A 19,136-nucleotide genomic window follows, 5' to 3' on the forward strand; every position below is an offset into this window, starting at 1 on the left:
GCCCAGCAGCAGATGACCAGCTCGCAGAAGGCCCTGATGCTCGAGCTGAAATCCCTGCAGGAGGAACCGGTGGAGGGCTTCCGGATCACCCTGGTGGACGAGTCCGACCTCTACAACTGGGAGGTAGCCATCTTCGGACCCCCCAACACCCTCTACGAAGGCGGCTACTTTAAGGTATTCCCCACCCCCCCTCCGAGCCTCGGCTTCCCCGGCCTCAGGCCTCGGCTCCCTGTCGCTTGGGGGCTGTTTTTAAACTGGGCGGGGAGGGGGCTAGGAGTGTGAGCGCAGCCCCCCCCCCCGCCCCGGTGGAGGCAGGAAGGCCTGGCTCACCCAGTGCCTTTTCTTTGTCATGGGGCGGGGGCGGGAGGCCAGGCTGCACCGGGAAACGGGAAAGCCTCCCCCTGGCTGGGGTACTGACTACTGAGGAGAGGATGGCTGTCTTTGTTTTGTTTCTCCAGCTGAGGAGGTTTGGAAAGGGAGGTGTCTTCTCCTTCTCGATCTCCCCTCTGGGCCCTCTCTGCGCAGGCTGGAACTGCCCCAGAGGGCAGGGTGACCTGCACTTACTGGATTGGACTTTTTTTTTTTTTAGAGGAGGGGGTAGTGGTGGGAGAGGTGCCTGTCATTCCTGAGGCCCTGACCTTTTGAGTATTCCTTGAGCTTCTTGGGTAGTGAGAGTTCCAACTTTATATTCTAGTGGGTGGTAATGAAAAGGGAGTGATATGTGTGTGTGTGTCTGAATATATGTATATCAAGGTGCTGCGTTTTCTTGCCAATCTCCATCGGAGGGAACTTTAATTTAGCTTTCTTTCTGGTCTTACTCTACATTTACCTCGGTCAGTGTTTCTTTTCAATAATGCCCTTTGTCCTCACCCCGCAGCCACCAAGTTTACTAGCTTTTATTATTTATTTCTCCTTTTGGAGAAACATCCACAAAGGGTGGATCATGACATGTTGGAGACATTATTCAGTTTCTCCCTTTAGGGAGTTAACGTCGAAAGCTTTTGTGCCCAGGTGGTTAACTCCACCAGAATGGGGTCAGCTCACAGATGAAAAGTATCTTAGAGGAGGCGATTCTTGGGGTGAGATGGCTCCTGAGCAGGCATTGTAGACATTGTTTCTATTGTTTTCCATGAATTATTCTGGAATCCAGTGCTTTTTTGTTCTAACTCCAAGGTAGATAACTTGGAGATGACTGATTTTATTTTTTCTTTTTTTTTACTTGAGCATATTTGCAGGGTGGGCTCCCAGTCTGAAGATTAGAATGTTTTACATTGTGGGGACAGAGCTAGAGGAAATGAATGTTAAGGAATTATTTTTTTTTTTTAATTTCCAAAATTAAGTAAAATAGGCCAGTGAGTCAATTTTAGTTTGTTTTGAAGGGAGGGGTTATTTTGGCACAAGTTTTAAACGAGTTATCTTAGTCATGTAGTTGTGATGTGTATTTTTAGGACTACCCAATTACTTAACTCTTATTTTCTACCCTTCAAAAGGTATAAGCTTCTGTTTCTGGCTTCAAATTAGGTCAACTTTGTTTAATATTTATGTCTGTGATAGTCACTGAATATCTAGTAAAAAGACATTTTTATGATATTATGTAAGAGTTGTATCCTTACCAATTATTTGCTTCATTTTTGTGGTCAGCATACACATATACTTTTCAGTTGGAGATATTTAAAATTACTAAGTAAAGGTACAAGTTATTAGTGACAAAATAATAGAAAATAGAAAAGATATTACCCTATCCATGTTGAGACACATACTCTATTTAAAGATGCTGGAAATAGTCACAAATGGAATTTGTTTTGACTTTTCTAACAATTTTTTTTAGTAAAATCTACTGGCCAACTTTTGTGGATCAAGTTTAATTTCCAACAAGTATTTTTTAGTCAGGTGCCAGAAGCTCACCCTTGCAATCTTAGCTACTCAGGAGGCTGAGATCTGAGGCTTATGGTTTGAAGCTAATCTGGGGAAGAAAGTCTGTGAGACTCTTATCTCCAGTTAACTACCAAAAAAGCCAGATGTGGATCTCTGGCTCAAGTGGAAGAATGCTGTCCCTTGAGCAAAAAAGCTCAGGGACAGTGCTCAGGCCCTGAATTCAAACCTTAGGACCAGCACGGAAAAAAAAGTATTTTGTTTGGGACAACTAACACTAAGGTAAATAGTACTAGTTAGATAATATTACTCCATAGCAGTTTGCTAAAAACAAAGCAAATATATGTGAAAGAAGGGATTGGAAATTAACATATTTTGCCTAGTATTTAATTGGTAACAGAGCATAGCAAACCCTCCTTAATGTGAAATTGGTAATACAGAAGATACTCCCTATTCTGTGTGTACACTGATTTAGAATGCTTGCCTAGCATACTGGAGGCCCTGCCCTGGGTTTGATCTATACATAGACACACAGACACACACACACACACACACACACACACACACACACACACTTAATAATGTGATAATTTTCATTTTCTTTAGTAGTTTATTGGGAATAAGAATTTCATGCCAGGGCTGGGAAGGTGGCTCAGTGGTAGAGCACTTGCCTTGCATGCCTGAGGCCCTGGGTTCGATTCCCAGCACCACATAAGCAAAAAGAAAAAAAAAAAAGAATTTCATGCCAGGCGCCGGTGGCTCACACCTGTAATCCTAGCTACTCAGGAGGCTGAGATCTGAGGATCTTGGTTCAAAGCCCGCCCGGGCAGGAAAGTCCTTGAAACTCTTATCTCTAATAAAACCACAGAAAACTGGAAGCGGCGCTGTAGCTCAAATGGTGGAGCACTAGCCGTGAGCTAAAGAGCTGAGGGACAGCGCCCAGGCTCAGAGTTCAAGCCCCACGACTGACCAGAAAAAAAAAAAAATAATTTCACAGATTTTTCTGCAAGGGCTGGCTTTGAACTGGGAGCCTCAGATCTCAGCATCCTGAATAGTGAGTATTACAGGAGTGAGCTGTTGGCACCAGTTTTAATTTGTGTTAGTTTTGTTTTGAATTTTGGGGGTTAGAGATTGAACCAGAGTCTTTCCTGCTCTTCTTGCTTTACCTTTGATTCTCAAATATGCTTTATATTTTTGTTTTGTGTGAGAAGTTTGTTAAGTTGCATTTCTTATATTTTGTCCCTATCGTATTGCCTTTTATCTGATTAATCCTTAGCTGAAAAAAAGGCAAATTCATGGTCATTGTTTTTTATTTCACTGTTTTTGTCTTAAAACAAGGCTTTTAGTGTATTCCATTACAGCTGCAGTTAAAAGTGGCACAGGCTGGGTGCTGGTGGCTCATTCCTGTGCAGGAAAGTCCATGAAACTTATCTCCAGTTAACCACCAAAAGCTGTAAGTGGAGCTGTGGCTCCAAGTGTTAAAGCACTAGCAAAAGAAGCTCAGGGACAATGTCCAGGTCCTGATACCCCTCCACCCCAGTGCACACAAAGATGGCACAGATTTTTTTTTTTTTTTTTTTTTGATCAGTCTTGGGGCTTGAACTCTCAGGGCCTGGGTACTGTCCCTGAATTTTTGTGCTCAAGGCTAGTGCTCTATTACTTGGAGCCACAGATCCACTTCCTGTTTTCTGGTGGTTAACTGGAGATAAGAGTCTCCCTGTCTTTCCTGCCAGGGCTGGCTTTGATCCAAGATCCTCAGAACTCAGCCTGCTGAGCAGCTAGGGGTTATAAATATGAGCCTCCAGCTCCTAGCTTGTGCAGCTCTTATCAAATAATATAGTCTATTTTCAAATTAAACTTAACCACTGTATAAGACAGTCTCTTGAAGGCATTGAGGCCATCTGTCATTCTTTAAATTTTTGATCAACTACTCTAGCTTGAAGATATTCATAGATTATTAATTGATCTTTTTCATCATGAAATGACTGGTTTAACCATTGTGATCTGTGTTGGGGACAGATTTCTCAGAATTTTCATGATTTCTCAGAATTTTTAGTATTGTCCTATTATTTTCTGTTATGATGTGATTCTTAGCTTTGTGTTGGCTAGTAATGGGTACATATGGACAAAAGTAGTTTCTTTGTTATATTATTTAAAAAATAATATTAGTGCTTGTATTTGTAAAGGGAAATTTCTTTTTTTTTTGCCTTTTTTATTTTTTTGGTCAGTCCTGAGGCATGGGTGCTATCCCTCAGCTCTTCAGCTCAAGACAGGTGCTCTACCACTTGAGCCACAGAGCCACTTCTGTTTTTTTAGTGGTTTATTGGAGATGAGTCTCATGGACTTTCCTGCCGGGGTTGGCTTTGAACCGTGATCCTCAGATCTCAGCCTCTTAAGTAGCTAGGATTACAGGTGTGAGCCACCAGTGCTCGGCAACCTATTATTATTATTATTATTTTGTTGTTGTTCCTGAGTTCTTCAGCTCAAGGTGAGTGTTCTACCACTTGAGCCACAGAGCTACTTCTGGTTTTCTGGTGGTTAATTGGAGATGAGGGACTTTCCAGTCGAGGCTGGCTTTGAACCGTGATCTTCAGATCTCAGCCTTCTGAGTAGCTAGGATTACAGGTGTGAGGCACCAGCACTGACTTTAAAAAAAATTTTTTTTTTTTTGCCTGGGCCTGGGCACTGTCCCTGAGATTCTTTTGTTGTTGTTGTTGGTTGTGGGGCCTGAACTCTGGGCCAAGGTGCTGTCCCTCAGCTCTTTAGCTCAAGGCTAACACTCTATCACTTGAGCCACAGCACCACTTCCGGGTTTTTCTGCTTATGTGGTGCTGAGGAATTGAACCCAGGGCCTCATGCATGCAAGGCAAGCACTCTACCACTGAGCCACCTTCCCAAGGTTAGCACTCTACCACTTGAGCCACAGTGCCACTTACAGCATTTACTGTTTATGTGGTATTGAGTAATTGAAGCCAGGGCTTCATGCATGCTAGGCAAGCACTCTACCACTGAGCCACATTCCCAGCCCCTCTGTTGTTGTTTGTTTTTTTGGTATGCTGGTCCTAGGGCTTGAATTCAGAGTCTAGGCACTGTTCTGAGCTCTTTTGCTCACGTCTAGCACTCTACCATTTGAGCCACAGCTCCTTTTTATTTATTTTTTTTTGGTGCTGGTTATGGTGCTTGATCTCAGGGCCTGGGTGCTGGCATTGATCTTTTGTCCATAACGCTAGCATTCTACCACTTGAGCTGCAGCTCCACGTTTGGCTCTTTTTTGGCTAACTAATCACAAAAAAAGACAAGTGGCATTGTGGTTCAAGTGGTAGAGTGCTAGCCTTGAGCAAAAGAAGCTCTGGGACAGGAGTTCAAGCCCCAGATCAGCACAAAAAAGAAAAAGAAAAAAAAGGGAACTGTCTTTTGAAGTAACTCCTGATAATGATCATAACTTAAATGTGAGTTGCTTCAGTATAAAACCTCTTTGGAACTCCTGTATCTGAAAGGATGATAGCAATGAGTCTAGAGTCAGAAAATGAGAGTGCCTCCTTTATAATATAAAAGTTTAAGTAATAAAGAGCCTGGTGCCAGTGGCTAATGCCTATACCACTCAGGAGAATGAGATCTGAAGGATTGTGTTTGAGAGAAGCCCAGGCAGAAAAGTCCAGGAAATTCTATCTCCAAAAATAACCAGCAGAAGCTGGGCTGGAGGTGAGGCTCAAATGGTAGAGCTGTAGCCCAGCAAGTAAGCCACACAGGCATGAAGCTGAGAGTTAAAATCCTGGGGCGGGGGGGGGGTGGAATTTTAATATTAAAAGCTTTTAAGTATTGAGGCTAACATTTTCTTTTTTTGCCAGTCCTGGGGCTTGCACTCTGCATGCTATTCCTGAGCTGCTTTTGTTCAAGGGTAGTAGTGCTCTACCACTTAAGTCATGCCACTTCTTTTTCTGTGATTAATTGGAATTAATTGGAGCTAAGAGTCCTATGGACTTTCCTGCCTGGGCTGGCTTCAAACTGTGATCCTCAGATCTCAGCCTCCTTAGTAGCTAGGATTACAGGCATAAGCTACCAATGCCCAGCCTAACTTTCTGTGTTTTTATTTTATTCATAATTTGAAGTGATGAAGTATATTTTAAAATAAATGTTGCTGGTGTTAGTGTATACCTGTAGTCTAAGCTATTTGTGAGGCTGAGGCAGCAGGATTGTTTTGGGGGAGAGGAGGTTTGAACTCAAGGACTGAGCACACTGTCCTTGAACTTTTTGCTCAAGGCTAGTGCTCTGCCACTGGAGCCACAGCTCTGCTTCTGGCTTTTTGCTGGTTAATGGAGATGAGTCTTATGGACTTTGCTGCCTGGGCTGGCTTCAAACAGCAGTCTTCAGATTTTATCCTCTTGGGTGGTTAGGAATGTAGATGTGAGCCACTGGCGACCAACTAGGAGGATCATTTTGAGTCTAGGAGTTCTGGGTTGTATATTACTATGCTGATTGGGTATCTGCACTACACTAATGTGGTGAATTTCTACCAGTGGGAGATTACCAGGTTACCTAAGGAGAGGTAAACCACCCTAGGATGGAAACAGCAGTTCATTAGTGAGACTGTACCTGTGAGTAGCCACTGAACTCTAATCTGGGCAACATACTGAGACTCTTTATCTTTTTGTATGTGTGTGTATTCCTTTTGTGCTCAAGGTTAGTGTTCTACCACTTGAGCCACAACTCCATTTCTGGCTGTTTGTGGTTAATTGGAGATATGAGTCTCTTGAAGGGCTGGGAATGTGGCTTAGTGGTAGAGTGCTAGCCTTGAGTTAAAAAAAAAAAAAAAAGCTCAGGGACAGTGCCCAGGCCCTGAGTTCAAGCCCCAGGACTGGCAAAAAAAAAAAAAAAAAAAAAGTCTCACGGACTTTCCTGCCTGGGCTGGCTTTGAACCATGATTCTCAGAATAGTTAGATTCTCCTGAGTAGTTAGAATTACAGGTATGAGCCACCAGCACCCAGCCCTTCTTATCAGTTATTTTTGGTGACATCTTTTTAAAAATTAGCATATGTTAGTGTTGTACCTGGGGAGTTGGGTGTGACATTTCTACATGTGTAAATAATTGTATCAACCTCATTCTGTCACTCCCCCCCTACCCCCCATCCTACTGCCCCTTTATAAAACCATTTCAACAGGTTTTGTTCTATTTTCATACATGCAAAAGAACTTTGACCATATTCATCCTCATCTATCCTCTTCTTACCTGCCCCTCTAGGGTCCATCTGTCCCTTTGCCTCTCCAAGATTGTTTTTCATTCTTTTTTTTTTTTTAATGGTCCTGAACTTTAGGCCTTGGTACTGTCTCTGAGCTTTTTTGTTCAAGGCTAGCACTTTACTACTTGAGCTACAGCTCTACTTGCTTTTTGTGATTAATTGCATATAAGAGTCTCACAGACTTTCCTGCCTTGGTTGGCTTTGAACCACAATCCTCAGATCTCAGCCTCCTGAATAGCTAGGATTACAGGCCTGAGTCACCAGCACCCTGTTCCCCCCTTCTATCTATCTATTTATATTTTTGCCAGACCTGGGGCTTGAATTCAGGGCCTGAGCACTGTCCCTGAGCTGCTTTTGCGGCCTTTTCTGTTTATGTGGTACTGAGCAATGAAACCCAGGGCATAATAGGCAAGCACTCTACCACTAAGCCACATTCCAAGCCTCTTATTTTTAAGTTTTTAGTGTATATTAATTGACTCAAGGGAATTTACTATTATATTTTAGATGCACATATATTTTGCTTGGAGTAATCATTGTTTTTCCTTTTCCCTTGCCCTTCAACTCCTTATTGATCAGTAGTTTACAACATCTCCATATATATTTGCACTGTATTTCAGAATTATTCACTTTCCATCTACGTTCTTTTCCAGTCATCCTTTTACATTGTCCCATAGTTAGAATCATGTTCTATGTATGTAAATATATGTGTATAATATATATAAACCATATATTTATACACACACACACACACACATATATATATATATATACACACACGTACATGTCCAGGAATATTTTTTTGTCTTTCAGGTCTAGGTTTTACATATGAGCAAAAACATCAAATATTTGTTTTTTTGTTTGTTTGTTTGCTTGTTTTTTTCCTTGTGCTGATACTAAGGCTTGAATTCAAGCCTTGCTTGCTCTTTATCACTAACAACCTCATTCTCTCTTATCATTTGAGCCATGCCTCCAGTTCAGGCTTTTTGCTAGTTTATTGAAAATAAGAGTCTGAAGGATTTGCCTATCCAGGCTGATAGTGAGTTGTGATCCTTAGGTCTCAGCCCTCTGAGTAGCTAGGATTATGGACATGAACTATAGGTGCCCAACAAGGCGTTGGTATTGGTGCTTAAACTGGATGCTAGATGCTGTCCCCTTATTTGGCTTTTTTGCTAAAGGGTGGTACCCTACCACTTGAGCCACAGCTCCATTTCCAGCTTTTTGGTGATTAATGAGAGATAAGAGTACCATTGACTTTGTGCCCATGCTGGCTTTGAATCACTATCCTCAGATCTCAGCTTCCTGAGTAGCTAAGATTGCAGGCATAAGCCATCAGTGGTTGGCAGTAAAATTTAGTTTTAAGTGTACTAGATCTTCTATGAATTAAAAATTATTAGGCTGGGAAGGTGGCTCTGTACATATAATGTATATAATCAAACTCAGCCCCTCTGTCATTCTTTCCTCTCCCCTCAGTGGCTCAGTGGTAGAGTGCTTATCTTGCATGCATGAGGCCCTGGATTCGATTCCTGAGCACCACATAAGCTGGAAAAAAAAAAGCCGGACATGGCGCTGTGACTCAAGTGATAGAGTGCTCTCCTTGAGCTGAAGAGCACAGGGTCAGCGCCCAAGCCCAGAGTTCAAGCCCCATGACAGACCAAAAAATAAATAAATAAACTATTTCAACTATTTCACCTTCATTCATCCTGTCCATTTGCTTTTTCTTCTTCCCCTGATATTATCACTCACAGCCCCATACAACAACCTGTTTTACTTTCTTGTCATTCATTTCTTTTCTTTCTTTCTTTTTTTTTTTTGGTCGGTCCTGGGGCTTGAACTCTGGGCCTGGGCCCTGTCCCTCAGCTCTTCAGCTCAAGGCTAGCACTCTACCACTTGAACCACAGCACCACTTCTGTTATTTTCAGTGGTTTATTGGGAGTCTTACGGACTTTCTGCCAGGGCTAGCTTCGAACCATGATCTTCAGGTGTGAGCCACTGGCGCCCAGCTGCTGGACATACGTTTTAGCACACATCCTTAGAATTGTTTCTTTTCTTTGAAATTAAATATTTTACGAGTGTGTGTATGTGTGTGTGTGGGGGGGGGCATATTGCAGGCACTTTACTTTTTTGAGCCACATTCTCAAACCTGAAATGAAATATTTTATTTTTTATTTTACTTCTTGTTTCAGGCAAGGCAAAATTTATTTCTGTGCAGAAGGATGTGCCACTGGCAAGCAAGCACCTGAAATGAAATATTTTATACTTACAAACGCAGTTGAGCTCAGTATGTGTGCATCTGTAGTCTAAGCTATTTAGAATGCTTGTGGGCTGGGAAGGTGGCTCAGTGGTAGAGCACTTGCCTTGCATTCATGAGGCCCTGGGTTCGATTCCTCAGCACCACATAAGCAAAAAGAAAAAAGCCGGAAATGGCGCTATGGCTCAAGTGGTAGAGCGCTAGCCTCGAGCTGAAGAGCTGAGAGACAGCACCCAGGCCCAGAGTTCAGGCCCCACGACCAGACTCACCCCCCCAAGAAAAGCTTGAGTCCAGGAATTCAAGACCAGCCAGGGCAATGTAGCAAGACCCCATCTCAAACCAAAACAAAAATAAAAAACAATAAGGAAAATAAATTAATGGATTAATATAATGAATATACATAAACATTATAAAATGTGTTTTAAAAATGTATTGGTAGCTGGGTGCTGGTGACTCATGCGTGTAATTCTAGCTACTTAGGAGGCTGAGATCTTAGGATCACAGTTAAGGTCCATGAGACTCCTACCTCTAGTTAACCACCGGAAAACTGATAGTGGCGCTGTGGCTCAAGTGGTAGAGCACTTGCCTTGAGCTGAAGAGCTAAAGACAGCACCCAGGCCCAGAGTTTAAGCCCCAATGACTGAGCAAAAAAAAACCCCCAAAAGTATTGGTACATAATACTGCAAATATGTGGGTTTTTTTTAGTAGATGTTTATAGAAATAGATTTTATGGGTCAAACTGTTAATATGTAGAGATTTTTAAATGATTTCCACAAAAAAAATGAAATTAAAGCAAGTTCTTACAGGATATTTTGATTTTTTTTTTTCTGAATGATATCCATGCTTGAATGGTGTTGAGTATTAAATGCTGGTATTTTTCAGTTTAACCTTCATTTACAGGAAAACAAAGTGTGGCATGTTTCATGCTTCATTTAGTATAAGCAAGGATTCCCAATATTTAGTGGTCTTTTTTTTTTTTTTTTTGCCAGTCCTGGGGCTTGAACTCTGGGCCTAGGACACTGTCCCTGAGCTTCTTTTTGCTCAAGGCTAGTGCTCTACCGCTTGAGCCACAGCACCACTTCCAGTTTTTTCTGTATATGTGGTACTGAGGGCTTCATGCATGCTAGGGAAGCTGTCTACCACTAACCCACATTCCCAGCCCTGTGTACATGTTTTATTAGGATTAAAATATTTGAAGAACCATTGTCTCATTGGCACATCAAAATTTGATAATACTACTGTGAAGCAACGTTTCTATTCCTGGGATTCATTGTGATTCTGTTTTGCTTTAGGAGTAGTAGAATGCCTTTTAAGGATACATATCTATACTTTTTTTTTCTTCTGATTGTATTGGATTTTGTGCTTACTAAGCAGATGTACTACCTCTTAAGCCATACCCCTATACCATAGGGATTTTTATTATTTATTTTGTCAGTTGTGAGGCCTGAACTCTAGGCCTGGGCGCTGTCCCTCAGCTCTTCAGCTCAAAGCTAGTGCTCTACCACTTGAGCCATAGCGCCACTTCTGGCTTTTTTCTTTTTTCTTTTCTTTTTTTTATTTTGGTTCGGTTGTGGGGCCTGAACTCTGGGCCTGACCACTGTCCCTCAGCTCTTTAGCTCAAGGCTAGTGCCCTACCACTTGAGCCACAGCGCCACTTCCAGCTTTTTTCTTTTTGCTTATGTGGTGCTGAGGAATCGAACCCAGGGCCTCAGGCATGCAAGGCAAGTGCTCTACCACTGAGCCACCTTCCCAGCCCAGGAATTTTTTTTTTTAATAGATTATATAACTTTAAGTCTTTGTGTACCTGTGTGTTTGTTTCATTTTGTTTTGGTTTTTGAGATTGGGTCTTTTTTTTTTGTTGTTGGTTTTTTTGGGGGGGGGAGTCCGGTCATGGGGCCTGAACTCTGGGCCTGGGCGCTGTCCCTCAGCTCTTCAGCTGAAGGCTAGCGTTCACCACTTGAGCCAGAAAAAAGCCACTTCCGGCTTTTTTCTTTTTTTGCCTATGTGGTGCTGAGGAATCGAACCCAGGGCCTCATGCATGCAAGGCAAGCGCTCTACCACTGAGCCACCTTCCCAGCCCTGTTTTTTTTTTTTGGTGTGCTTATTATTATTATTATTATTATTATTATTATTTTTTGTCGGACGTGGGGCTTGAACTCTGGGCCTGGGCGCTGTCCTTCAGCTCTTTTTTTTTGGGGGGGGGTCCTGTCGTGGGGCCTGAACTCTGGGCCTGAGTGCTGTCCCTCAGCTCTTCAGCTCAAGGCTAGCGCTCTACCACTTGAGCCACAACACCACTTCTGGCATTTTTTCTTTTTGCTTATGTGGTGCTGAGGAATCGAACCCAGGGCCTCATGCATGCAAGGCAAGCGCTCTACCACTGAGCCACCTTCCCAGCCCTGTCCCTCAGCTCTTCAGCTCAAGGCTAGCGCTCTACCACTTGAGCCACAGCACCACTTCCTGGTGTGCTTATTTTTTTGAGACATATCTCAGTGAATTTCTACCTGGCCTGGAATTCTTGTTCCTTTTGTCTCATACTACTTAGTGCTAGGATTTAGGCTGGCTGAGGCAGGTGTGTACCACATTGTGTAATTGTGTATACTATGTTTATAATGAATAATTTTACTTTAGTTCAGACAAAGTAGTTAACCTTAGAGCACATCTAATTTCTTTCCTCCTTCCTTTCTCTCTTTCTCATAGTGGATAGAGCAAGTACTGTAAGTACTGAACTACACTCTATACTTAAACCAGTTAATGTGTTTCTAAGTTAGAAATTTTTACCTTAGTAAAGGATGTTAGTAGAAACTTGAATATTTTACTTTCTTAGGTAATATGTTACCTAAAGAATTATTTGGGGGCCTATGTAAAATTATTTGGGGGCCTATTACTGTGAGTTTTCTTAACCTTTTTTTTTTTTTTTTGATGGTCATGGGGCCTGAACTCTGGGCCTGGGCACTGTCCCTCAGCTCTTCAGCTTAAGGCTAGCGCTCTACTTGAGGCACAGCACCACTTCCGACTTTTTCTATTTATGTGGTGCTGTGGAATTGAACCCATACCTAATGCATGCAAGGGAAGCACTCTACCACTGAGCCACCTTCCCAGCCCTTAACCTTTTGTTATACACAATACTGTTAGCTTTGGAAATAAGTAATATATTTGAATTTTTTTCATGGTTTATATCAAGTACTTTCATGTACAATTAAGTAATTATATAACTGTTAGACACTATTGTAGGAATCTAGGATACAGTTAATAAAGCAGACTATTTCTTTATGGAATTTTAACATTTTAGTGGGGGAATAGACAATGAACAAGAAGTTTATTAAATGTAAAAGTATATTAAGATAAAAATGAAGCAGAGAAATAGGATCTGAAGTTGGGGAGAATATATGTGTGTGTGTGTGTGTGTGTGTGTGTGTGTGTGTGTGTGTGTGTTGTGTGTGTACACGTATGTATGTATTATGCCGGTCCTGGGGCTTGAACTCAGGGTATGAGCAATGTCTCTGAGCTTTTTTGCTCCAGGCTGTTGCTCTGCCACTTGAGCCATAACACCACTTCCAGCCTTTTAGCTAATTGGAGATAAGAGTCTCATACTTGGGCTGGCTTTTTTTTTTTAAGTGAGGTCTTAGGTCTTGAACTCAGGGCCTGGGCACTGTCCTTGAGCCTCTTTGTGCTCAAGGCAAGCACTCTATCACTTGAGCCACAGTGCCACTTCTGGGTTTTTCTGTTTATGTGGTGCTGAGGAATGGAACCCAGGGCTTCATGCATGCTAGGCAAGCACTCTACCACTGAGCCAACTTCCCAGCCCCTATCTCAGCTTCTTGAGTAACTAGGATTACAGATGTGAATTTCCAATGCTGGCTTGGATGGATGGACTGTTTTTAAAAATTGCTACTGCTTTTCTACTATTTAGTTATCCAAAAGATAACTAGGAAAGTAGGGCACATCCTTGATTCTTTGCTTTTATCTTTTCCTTTTGACTATGTTGTTAGTTCTCTATTCTCTAACAGAACTAGCTATTTTTGAATTACAAAGTCAGTGGATTAAAACATTTAATCAATAGAAATGTTATTATTGATGTTTAAATTGTCCTATCTTTGGGTAGTCAAGGTGGCTGCTTGACTTAGGTATGACTAAATTGGTAGAGCACCTGCCTAACAAGTACAAGGCTCTATAAAGTTCAAATCCTTAGTACCTCCAAAAAAAGAGAAAATTGCTCTTGAGTGACTTGATTCATTTCTTGTAGGATTTGTAGCACCCTTGCCTTCTGGTATGACCAAGTAGACTAGGCTTATATTTTACTTTTCTTACTCTAGATTTGTAACCTTCGTTTCTATACTAAACTCTGATTTTAGTGGAAGATGGTATGGAAAATAGTATTGGAGAACCTAATGTGAGCATTTAGGATGCTGCGGTGGTTTTGGATGTGGTTTGTTTCCCAATGATTCATGTATTAAAAACTTGGTCCTTGGGCTGGGAAGGAGGCTCAGTGGTAGAGTGCTTGCCTTGTATGCATGAGGCCCTGGGTTCGATTCCTCAGCACCACATAAGCAGAATAAAAAAACCGGAAGTGGTGCTGTGGCTCCAGTGGTAGAGTGCTAGCCTTGAGCTGAAGAGCTGAGGGAAAGCGCCCAGGCCCAGAGTTCAGGCCCATGACCAGACCCCCCCAAAAAAAAACAAAAAAACCCCAACAAACTAACTTGGTCCTCGCTGGGTGCTGATGTCTCACACCTGTAATCCTAGCTACTCAGGAAGCTGAGATTCGAAGGATCACAGCAGAGTAGCTAGGATTTACAGGTGTAAAAGACTAGTGCCTCACTGGATTCTATTTCATTGGATTCTATTTATGCTAGTTGCTATGAAGTTCTTACCAGAGTATGAGTTGGTAGCAAGGCATACCTTTGAACTATAAAGCCTTGAGCTAAAATTAACCTCTTCTCTTTCCATACTATCAAATCCTTAGTAATTTGTTATAGCAACAGGAAATAGACCAATACAAATGTAGATGTATTGTGAGTTTTTTTTTTTGTTTTTTTTTTGGGTCTGGTCGTGGGGCCTGAACTCTGGGCCTGGGCGCTGTCCCTCAGCTCTTCAGCTCAAGGCTAGCTCTCTACCACTTGAGCCACAGCGCCACTTCTGGCTTTTTTCTTTTTTCTTATGTGGTGCTGAGGATCAAACCCAGGGCCTCATGCATGCAAGGCAAGCACTCTACCACTGAGCCACCTTCCCAGCCCCCCATTTGGTGTTTTTATAACAGTGGTTCATCTTCAGAAAAAATTCTTGTCTTAGCCCTAGCTCAAAGTTTTAGTAAAATACTACTGTCAAGCCATTGAATTAATGTGAATAAGGACATGTCAAGATATTTAGCTTCTATTTGGGAACCTAATGGTTTTAATATACAAAAGTGAATGAAATTCACCTTTTTGTACCACTTGTCAATTACACAGGATAGTTTCTAGTATTTTCAGCAAGTACATGCTAATAAGTACTAAGACATAAATCTGAAACACTTGGTTACATTTATAATTATTTTCAGAAATTTTGTAAATTTTATACAAATAACTCTTTTTCTGTCCACACATATTTATTGTTGCCATCAAATGTAATGTAGAGTCTACATTGTACTGTATTAGTGTTTTCTGAATTAGTTGTACTGAATTAGTGTTTTCTCGAGTGTGAAAATATTTTTGCCTGTAGCTGTTCTAAATAAACATTCATATAGTCTTAATTCTTCAGTCACTTCAAACTGTATTGACTGGTCAAATAAACAGCAACTGAGCCGTATCACAGTGTCAGTGATACTGCTGACTCATGTAGAGCCAGGGTAAAATACTCAAAAATCATTTGCCTTGTTTTTTAGCCATTGATACTGCTCCCAATATTTGTAACTTCCTGAGCACTATTTTCTTCAAAAGGTTAATAAACTTGAACAAGTTTATTTTCTCTGGAGAAAATTCTTTGCTCTAGTCACACACTGTTAATTCACCATTAGTCAGTATCTCTTCTTGCTAAGCTAATAAATTACTACCCTAGTTTGGTTGTAGTTTATTTTCTGAAGAAATTTTGTTGTGATGAAATAAATACTCCACTAAGAATTCCCAATTTTTTTGTTCTACTTTCTTGTGATTTGAGGATTGTTATAAATAATTTAATCTGGTAATGTCATTCTTTTTAATATAGTTATTATTAAATAACAAAAATAATACTTTGCCATCTAATTTGATAACAGAACACTCCATTGTGCCTAAAAATGTGACATTTGAAGTTCACTTCAATCTTATTTCCATATACTCAGTTATGAAATGATAGTAAAATTAAAATTTCTTAGTACTTAAAGCACTTGTCAGACATGACTGTATTATTGATTTTTGGTATACTATGCAGGAAACAATAGGAAACCATGAGAATGCCACATGTAGTCTGGGAGACTACTGAACTCTGCCATTGGACTATTAAAGAAGCTGAAAGTGAAGCTGTAGGTAACTAACATTGAACAAAAAACTCGGGCAGCACCCAGGCTCTGAGTTCAAGCCCCAGGACTAGAACCAAAACAAACAAAATAATTGAATGTGGCTATGACAGTTGCAGTAAAATTTTTTGGATATTGAAATCTGGATTACATATAATTTTTGAGTGTCACTAATTCTTTTGTATTTAATCACATACTTCTGCTTATATGGTGCTGAGGAATTGAATCCAGAGCCTCATGCATGCAAGGCAAGCACTCTACCATTGAGCCACCTTCCCAGCTCCTGAAGGAGTGTTTTTAACTGCATATAGAATTCTATCCAACAGGGCCGGGAATGTGGCTTAGTGGTAGAGTGCTTGCCTAGCATTCATGAAGCCCTGGGTTCAATTCCTTAGTGCCACATAAACAGAAAAAGCCAGCAATGATGCTATGGCATAAATGCTAGCCTTGAGCAAAAAGAAGCTCCGGGACAGTGCCCAGGCCCTGACAAGCCCCAGAACTGGCCAAAAAAAAAAGAATTCTATCCAACAACCTACCCCCTCCCCAAGTCCCCAAGTTGTCATTTTTGGGTTCCTTAATTTTTTTTTTTTTTGTTGGTCATGGGCCTGAACTCTACCACTGAGCCACCTTCCCAGCCCCATTGTTTTGAAAATAAAATTTTATTGTTATTTATTATGTTGTTGTATAGGGGGTTACTATTTCATAAGTCAGGTAATGAATACTTTTTTTTTGGACAGTATCACCTCCATTCACTTTCCCCCAGTTTCTCCTTCATGTCCATACCTACAAGTTGCATAGTTTATTTTCTACATAGTGTCTACTGAGTATAACGCCTGCATTTGTTTTATTGATGTACTTTTTTTTTTTTTTTTTGCTGGTCGTTGGGCTTGAACGCTGGGGCCTGGCTACTGTCCATGAGCTTCTTTTGCTCAAGGCTGACACTCCACCACTTGAGCCAAAGTGCTACTCCACGCTTTTTCTGTTTATGTGGTACTGAGGAATGGACCCATGGCTTCTTCATCTAGGCAAGCACCCTACTAATTGAGCCACAGCGCCACTTCCGGTTTTCTGGTGGTTAATTGGAGATGAGTCTCAGACTTTCTTGCCTGGGCTGGTTTTGAACCACAATCCTCAGATCTCAGCCTCCTGAGTAGCTAGGAATACAGACATGAGCCACTGGCGGGGCCTGGTTTTATATCTGTATCTTTATATATTGCTTCTGGTTTGTTCTCTTTCCATTTGTACACAATCACATATTGGACCTTTTGACTATATTTCACCATATTTACACTCTGTTCTGGCACAAGTCTGTAGGTGTGTGTGGTACTGAGGTTTAAACTTAGAGGATCTCATACTTGCTAGGCAAGTATTTTAACACTTGAGTCACACTCCTAAACCATTTTGCTTTATTTTTCAGATAAAAGTCCTTTTTTCCTGGGGCTGGCCTCAGACTGCCTACCACCTATGACCTCTCACATAGCTGAAGCTACTGGTTGCATGCCAGTATTGACCAGTTTTTTTGTTGAGATCATGGGAACTCTGGACCTGGTTGCTGTCCCTGAGCTCTTCAGCTCAAGGTCAGAGCTTTACCACTTGAGCCATAGAGTCACCTCTGGTTTTCTGGTGGTTAACTGGAGATAAGAATTTCACAGACTTTCCTGTCTGGGCTGGCTTTGAACCAGGATCTCAACCTCCTGAGTAGGTAGGATTACAGAGCCAGAGCCACAGGTACCCACCTCCAAGAGACTCTTTTTTTTTTTTTTTGTCGGTCGTGGGGCTTGAACTCTGGGCCTGGGCACTGTCCCTCAGCTCTTCAGCTCAAGGTGAGTGCTCTACCACTTGAGCTACAGCGCCACTTCTGGCTTTCTGGTGGTTTATTGGAGATAGGAGTCTCACGGTCTCTCCTGCCCGGGCTTTGAACTGCGATCCTCAGATCTCAGCCTCCTGAGTAGCTAGGATTACAGGCGTGAGCCACCAGCTTCTCCGAGAGACTCTTATCTCCAATTACCATCAGAAAACTGGAAGTGTCGCTGTGACTCAAGTGGTAGAGCTCTTGCCTTGAGCTGACAGAACTCAGGGACCAGTGCCCAGACCCAGAGTTCAAGCCCCACGACCACCAATAACAGCAACAAAAAAAGAACTCTAGGGTTAAGGATAGTCCTCCAAAAATGTTGTTCTTTCTGTTGGGTATATAGGTGGTACTAGCTGTTCACTTCAAGCCAATCAAAGATGGCTTTAGTTTGAAATGGGTTTTTTATTGTGGTGTTTGTATTGTTGTTGATGTTGCTTATACTGAGGCTTGAAACTCAGGACCTTACACTCTCCTTCAGTCTTTTTTTTCTTTTGGTTGGTCGTGGGGCTTGAACTCTGGGCCTGGGCACTGTCCCTGCGCTCTTCAGTTCAAGGCAAGTGCTCTACCGCTTGAGCTACAGCGCCACTTCCTGTGTTCTAGTGGTTTTATTGGAGATAAGAGTCTCATGGACTTCCCTGCCTGGGCTGGCTTTGAACCGTGATCCTCAGATCTCAGCCTCCTGAATAGCTAGGATTACAGGCTTGAGCCACCGGTACCCGCCTTTTTTTTTTTTTTAAACTCACAGCTGGGCATTCTACCAATTTAGCCTTACCTCCAGCCTGGCACTTTGCTTGTTAATGGAAGATGGAGTCTCACAGGCTTTTCTGCCTAAGCTGGAGGTGATTCTCTGGGCCTTAGCCTCCTGAGTAGCTAGGATTATAGGTCTGCACCCGTAGTACATTCTTACCTGGCTTGGGATTTTGTTGTTGTTATTATTGATTTTTTTTTAGACAAGGTCTTGTTGTTTAACACAGGCTAGCATCAAACTCAACATCACTGCCTTTCCCCTGAATGCTTGGATAGATTAGTTTTTATGTAAGACCTGGCCAGTCTCAATGTCCTTGTGCTTAGGGTGTGCCCTTCTTGGCCTGTTGATGAGGTAAAGTGATCTTTTGTTGCCTTAGCTTTTCAGATAAATTATTGAATTAATTAAGAGTGGATTGGGCACCAGAATACCCAAAAAACTCAGCTTTTTTGGGGGAGGGGGAATGGTTGGGGAGGTGATGGTGTTATTGAGTATGAACTCAGGGGACTCTCTACCAACTTGGGCTATCTATTTTAAAACCTCTAAAGGAATGCCAGGCACTGGTGGTTCATGCCTGTAATCCTTCCTAGCTACTCAGGAGGCTGAGATCTGAGGATTGCAATTTGAAACCAGCCTGGGCAGGAAACTCTTGATTCTTCTCTCCAATTAACTACCGCAGCTCAAGTGTTACAACACTCGCCTTGAGCAAAGAAGCA

General features: G+C 41.8%; 1 protein-coding gene across 2 annotated transcripts in view; it reads left to right on the forward strand.

Moving 5' to 3' along the window:
- The first annotated feature begins 6 nt into the window (after positions 1–6).
- The window catches only part of Ube2r2 (ubiquitin-conjugating enzyme E2R 2), a 91,515-nt gene continuing 72,385 nt past the window's right edge, over positions 7–19,136 (forward strand). For both annotated transcript variants that reach the window (XM_013026658.1, XM_013026659.1), the window contains exon 1: positions 7–174. In XM_013026658.1, coding sequence (XP_012882112.1) covers positions 13–174 — 162 coding nt within the window. In that variant the 5' untranslated portion in view covers positions 7–12. The remainder of the gene's footprint in view (positions 175–19,136) is intronic.

This window comes from Dipodomys ordii, unplaced genomic scaffold (genome assembly GCF_000151885.1).
Source record: "Dipodomys ordii isolate 6190 unplaced genomic scaffold, Dord_2.0 Scaffold95, whole genome shotgun sequence".
Classification (NCBI taxonomy): Eukaryota; Metazoa; Chordata; class Mammalia; order Rodentia; family Heteromyidae; genus Dipodomys; species Dipodomys ordii.